This window comes from Chaetura pelagica, unplaced genomic scaffold, assembly GCF_000747805.2.
Source record: "Chaetura pelagica isolate M959 unplaced genomic scaffold, ChaPel_1.0 scaffold201, whole genome shotgun sequence".
In the NCBI taxonomy this organism is placed as follows: Eukaryota; Metazoa; Chordata; class Aves; order Apodiformes; family Apodidae; genus Chaetura; species Chaetura pelagica.
Window position 1 is genome coordinate 54,536 of NW_009952051.1, and position 6,535 is coordinate 61,070.

Consider the following 6,535-nt stretch of genomic DNA (forward strand, 5'->3'; position numbering starts at 1 on the left):
CTGGAATAGGCTGCCCAGGGAGGTGGTGGAGTCACCATCCCTGAATGTGTTTGAGGGTGGTTTGGATGTGGTGTTGGTGGATGTGGTTTAGGGGAGAAATTTGTAGAGTAGGGATGATGGTTGGACTTGGTGATCCCAAGTGGCTTTTCCAACCTGAATGGTTCTATGATTCTATGAAGTACAAATATTCTTAGTTTATAGGTGAGGAATTGAGCTCCAGATATCTATACTACCTGTGACAGCTGGGCTTGAATTTCTAACTTCATGGAGTCACATGACTGAGGCCAATTGTGTCTACACTTCTAAAGATTCAGATACCTGAGCTAGTACTTCTGTGCCTGAGCTTGCATGCCTGGAGAGCCAAATTATTTACTCCAGACAGCACCCAGAGTGTTAGTGATGATAACCCTCTTAACGTTTCCCTGTCTTGCTTTGGTCTGTGACAAGTGACCTTTTCCACTGTTGAGTCATGGCTTCACAATCACAAGGAGCTACAGTAGTTAGTCTTTTCTTTCACAAATTGGAAGGAGTCCATTGTTTCTACCAAAATACCACAATAGGAGGAGAAGACCATGATCTGCTCCATCTCAGATTTTTGCAAGAATTCTTTCAAAGATCCAAAGTCTTCATTAGGCAGGTCAAGTGAACTAATCATGAGTCTACTCATTAACATCATGAGGAGAAAATTGGATGGAGAGGAAAGTGCTACCTGCTACTCCCTTGCTTTATTTAAAGCCTAATTTGTTAAACAAGCACTAATATACCTAAAAGATTGAAGCTTAGCACTGATGATGGGCAATTACAGGGTTCTGACAAGGCCCAGGTATGTGGAAGCATCCAATTACAGCAGAGGATGCTCTGGAGATGTCCACAAGGAGGAAATAAAAAACTCACCTGATCCTCAGGCCCTTTACTGGAACCTTCATCAAATCCACAGGCAATGGTGTATGGTGGGAATGGTTCTGACCAATATGCCTCCTGAGTACAGTTTCTCTGAAGGAAGCCTTTAATGGTAAAATATATCAGAGAATTAATAAGGAGGGAGTGGTGGGTGAGTGTTCTTTAGTTTTGACAAGAAACAACACATTTTTATCCCTGCTTTGGTTCTTAGTTATGCACTTAACAGGTCTTACCATGTTCAGCCATGTTAGCTATGGAGTTATATATAGACATAATTTGAAAAATTAAGACAGATGTTCCCATTTCAAGATGCAGAGGAACTACATTTGATATGGGAAATTCCTTTTGCAAAATCAGTCTTTACAGAGAGGAAATAAATTTCTGCAGTCTATCCTGCATTTTCAGCATAATTTGTACTTGTAGACAAAGCCCTGAGCCATCTGATCTAGCTTGGAAACTAGATAAATGTCTTTTAACTTGTCCTGCTCTGACTGGAGAATTGGAATAGATTCCCTCAGAAGGTCCTTTCTAATATTAATTATTCTGTGACTTTAAAAATCAGTGATTCTATGACATTCTTACACTACTTTAGAACACCAGGAATGTAGCAAAACTACCCATATGTTTAGACCACCAAAGAGACTAGGTAACTCATTTCAGCATAACACAAAACAAAAGAGTAGCAAACATTGACCATGACCCAGAAGGTGTATCTGCATAATTACTGCATGTCAACTGACCTAAGGTAGCATTTGGGATCTGGAAAATATACCAGTGCCTGAATCTTTACCTATTAAAACCTATTTTTAAAGTATGTCAAGATAAAAAGAAGAAGAAAAAAGTCTTGCCATGGATGTTGGTGATTTCTTCAAAAAATCTCGGGCAAGGAACTTTAACCACTTCCCCAAAAGTGGCTCCGGGCCAGCAGGTTAGACCATCCCAGTCCCTGGAGCATCCTGAAAAAAACAAAGTGGCTTTAAATAAAGAAATACACAAAGAACATCACACAGGTGTTCTTCCATAATGATACTGGCAGTGGGTTTCACATGAATTCATGTGCATGAAGAGCCACAGTAGCACATGAAGCTCTGGAAATGAAGGACTCTGTTGTTTTCCTCTTCTGCTTGAATTCATCATCACTCAAACATGCACTTGGGATTCCAGCTGGACCTTCCCCCACCTTAGCTCATGAGAGACTGTATCTGAAATTCAGACCCAATCTGAAAGGGAGATCAACTGGAGCTCTTTCTGCTGTCAAAACAATAGCCACTTAAAAAAGATATTGAGTCATTATTAGCACTTTTCTCATTACTGGTTTCAGAGTGAATAGCATGAGAGTTAAAAGTTCAGCCTTAGTCTCTTGAGTCCATGCTTAAATTCTACCAATTTGGTATGACTAAAGAAATAAGGGTTGAAGTCTTGGTCTTCAGCAATCAATGGGATTTTTCCAAGGGACTTAAACAGGAATTCGATTCATCTCAAACTAGAAAAACATCACATAAAAAACCCATCTTCAGGAGTAGGTCTGACTGGTTGGTATTTGGCTGATGAAAAGGATGCTCCTAGCTTTGAGTCCAACAAAAAGGATTTTCCAACCTTGTAGTTAATCACAGCTTTGTCATGGATGCATCACATTGAGACTCAAGCTGTGGTCACTCAGTGCCTGTAGGTGTGGGTGAAACACGGAAAAATTATCAGCTTGTAAAGCTGTCTGAACCAGTAAAAAAAAAGCACTGCACTGTAACCAAAGCTAATCCCTAGGTAGTCATAAGGTGGATGCAAAGCAATGGATGAGGTTTTTTGGGGAGGTGTTATTCTCTTTCACTAGTTCTTTTCTGTTTCCTCTGTGGCTGATGACAAGGTAAACCTAAAATTGGCAAGAGCTGAAATGTGGAAGCAATACCATTTGCCTGTGGATCAGCAAAGTTACTCTCTGGCTTCCAAAAGGATAGTCCTGAGAAACTCCCACGGAATTATCCTCACATCACTCTCAGGAGGATAAAATTCCTGGTATACCCAATTTGCCAGGTGGGAAAATAGAAGCTCTGATTCAGTATTTCTACTTTTAATCGACTAAAATACGTTATTGAATCTTAGCTGTGTTCCCTCTGGGACCCATAGAGAGAGAGACGGGGACTTCCAGCCCATGATTCATCCCATATATTGGTGGCTTCTTCTGGAGGGCAGGATGAATCACTCACTGCAAATGCTGAGGTCTTTCTGATGATTATAGCCTAAACCAGGCTGTTAATTTCCAAATTAATGAAGTCAGGTAATGTAAGTCCCATTTAGACATGCAGTTAGTTGCCCACACACTTACTTAGGGACTTGAGTCCTTCTTAGAGAGTCTATAGTACATTTGAGGAGCTGGGTCTAAAAATCTATCATATTTGGCAATGTGGGGTTAAAAACAAGAATCAGGTGACATTAGCTAGGAGTGGAAACTGCAGATTTAAAGTCTGAGATCTGGCTTCATCTCCAGTGACTTTTATAGTTCCTATCAGAGAAGCCACTGACTGCAGAGGCAGCAAGTACATTTTTCACACCAGGGTTTTCAAGAGGCTAATAATGATCATCCAAGTCACCTGAGACCCCATCAAGACAACTGCAGTTCTAATTGTATCAAGCAATGTTGGTATCATAGTTGTTTAAGTCTTACTCAGTAACCCAGGGCTTGCTCTTTTTGAGACAGTTGAGAATAATAAGCATTTTTAGAGACTGATTCAATTGACCTATTTTACACACCTCCTTCAAGACGAGAGGAACTGCACCCTGGGTGCTACTAATTACACTCATTAGGTTCTGCTTTGTACAAGGAGAATAAAGTGGAGGTGCATTAGACTAAAAAGTCTGCAGCACAGACTAATTCTAGCCCATACTCCCTGTGAGTGCTAAGAAGCCACTCTCTACACATTGTGATCCTTCAATTTGTCTCATGTGCAATTCCTGGAAATCAAAATGTGAGCTGGGGACTCTTAACAGTCTTAGTCTAGTTTTAAAAAGCCACAGATAAAATATTGGGGATTAATTGTTTTTCCAGATTCAATCTTTAATTTTAAACGATGTTGAGAGAAGCTGCAAATACCAGAACAGATTTTCATTAAAGTTCTTCCATTTCTAGGGAATAAAATGTGGGAAGGGGAACTTTCAGAAGTCCAGAGCTGACAAGTTTTAAAATTTTCAAATAGTTTAAAAGACATTGAAACAGTTTAAATTTCTTTGAGTAGTATTTGCTACAAAGAGGATTCCCAAATCATCTCATTATGTTTCTGGTAAAGAGAAAAATGCTTGGAATATCATACCAGGTTTTCCAAATAGAAAAGGTATATAATATAACATTATGTAAAATTCCTGATTTTTATCAGGACTTTTTTTGAGGTTTACTGGGCTTTCCAAGTGCAAAATGTGTCCAGGACATGTTCTGGACTTGATTAAAGGAGGAGGAAAATTACAATTAAAATAAAGGAGGCAAATACAGGAAAGACACCAGACATTAGAATGATTGGAAAGAATGCAGAAAAATAAATAAGAAGAAAATAACCTAGGGCTAAGTTTCTAAAGTTTAGTGGGTTGCTAAGGGCAGAATTTCAGGTGGTTGCAATACTTCCATTCATTGCATGAGGCATCTTTGTATCATAATTTCTCTGTAAATAATGAACACCTGGTAATTCAGGCCAAATGAAACATCTGACTGACATGGATTAATACTTTCCTAAGCAAAACTGGCTAAAAAAAAATAAAAATGGGACTGAACTTCTGAAAGAGTTTGAACTTTCCACTTTGTATCAATTAAAAACAGGTCTTCCCAGTGCCAAAACCCAAGCAAAACAAATACCCTACAGTTTTTAAAAAGTATTTTACAGGCTTTCTGAAATGTTTGTTTTAATTATCAATATTTCAATTTCTGCATATAATAGATTTCAAAGCACCACCACATTAAGCCTTTTCAAACAAAGAGGCAAAACACCTCCAAAAATGTAGAAACTATTTTGAAGAAGTTAGGGTACTTTTTATTATTTATATTTTTATTGGCAAATATGATTTTCAGCAAGTTGGAATGATTCTCAATACACCAGAATTTCAGCACTTTTCATTGTCTTTTGTGGAAGTTTCTTAGCAGTTTTGGATACAAGTAAAGAACACACCAAGTATTTTAGCAATGTTAAGACATTCCAAGTAGGGTTTTTCTGCCCTCACTAAACATCTAAACTTCTCTGGGCCTCAACTAATCACCCTACTCTCATTCAGCAGTTAGAAAAGAAAAATGCAAGTCCAGAGAAAGTTTAATCTTATCCTGAAGTATCTAAACCAGAGACTATGAAACATGTTCTAAGGATACTCATCTTTCCTGATTTATTTTAAGGGAATCTGAAGACTGAGATACTGAGCTTTTAATGATGTCTAAAATGTGATCATTTGAAGTCAGATGGAGAAACACTTTAAGCTATTGAGAAAACAAATAAAACTAGGAAGCAAATCTTGAATGAAGAGAATAAATGTCATCTTCACATTGTGCTCCTGAAGTGCTACAAGAGGTATTTGCATATATATATATATATATGTACATATTTGCAATCAGGATCATTACCTTTAAGATCAGGTGAAAAAGATTCATTCTTTTCTAAGCACAGAGCCTCTTCTTTCACCACCTGCTGGAATATCTTGCATTCTGGATGGATTCCCTCAACCTTGGTGAGAGAAAGAGAAGAGGAAAATACAACAAACAAAGAACTTCTGTGACTGTCAGAATGAGAAAAGCCAGGTTTCCTTTCCAGTTTGTTCCTCATGGTTGAAACTTTTTGGGTCCAAAAATGAGAGAGGGAGGAAGGAAGGGAGGAAGGAAGGGAGGAAGGAAGGGAGGAAGGAAGGGAGGAAGGAAGGGAGGAAGGAAGGGAGGAAGGAAGGGAGGAAGGAAGGGAGGAAGGAAGGGAGGAAGGAAGGGAGGAAGGAAGGCTAAACCAGAGACTATGAAACATGTTCTAAGGATACTCATCTTTCCTGATTTATTTTAAGGGAATCTGAAGACTGAGATACTGAGCTTTTAATGATGTCTAAAAATGTGATCATTGAAGTCAGATGGAGAAACACTTTAAGCTATTGAGAAAACAAATAAAACTAGGAAGCAAATCTTGAATGAAGAGAATAAATGTCACCTTCACATTGTGCTCCTGAAGTACTACAAGAGGTATTTGCATATATATATATATGTATATATTTGCAATCAGGATCATTACCTTTAAGATCAGGTGAAAAAGATTCATTCTTTTCTAAGCACAGAGCCTCTTCTTTCACCACCTGCTGGAATATCTTGCATTCTGGATGGATTCCCTCAACCTTGGTGAGAGAAAGAGAAGAGGAAAATACAACAAACAAAGAACTTCTGTGACTGTCAGAATGAGAAAAGCCAAGTTTCCTTTCCAGTTTGTTCCTCATGGTTGAAACTTTTTGGGTCCAAAAATGAGAGAGGGAGGAAGGAAGGGAGGAAGGAAGGGAGGAAGGAAGGGAGGAAGGAAGGGAGGAAGGAAGGGAGGAAGGAAGGGAGGAAGGAAGGAAGGAAGGAAGGAAGGAAGGAAGGAAGGAAGGAAGGAAGGAAGGAAGGAAGGCTTGTTGAATGTACGAGTTAGAGGAAGGAAGG

General features: G+C 38.8%; 1 protein-coding gene across 1 annotated transcript in view; it reads right to left on the reverse strand.

Annotated features, from left to right (window-relative positions):
* LOC104393718 (vasoactive intestinal polypeptide receptor 1-like) overlaps positions 1-6,535 on the reverse strand; it is a 27,496-nt gene that overhangs the window by 11,376 nt on the left and 9,585 nt on the right. Inside the window, exons 2-4 of the mRNA XM_010003235.1 lie at positions 5,489-5,588; positions 1,749-1,856; positions 895-1,004 (exon numbers count right to left, since the gene is read on the reverse strand). Coding sequence (XP_010001537.1) covers positions 895-1,004; positions 1,749-1,856; positions 5,489-5,588 — 318 coding nt within the window. The remainder of the gene's footprint in view (positions 1-894; positions 1,005-1,748; positions 1,857-5,488; positions 5,589-6,535) is intronic.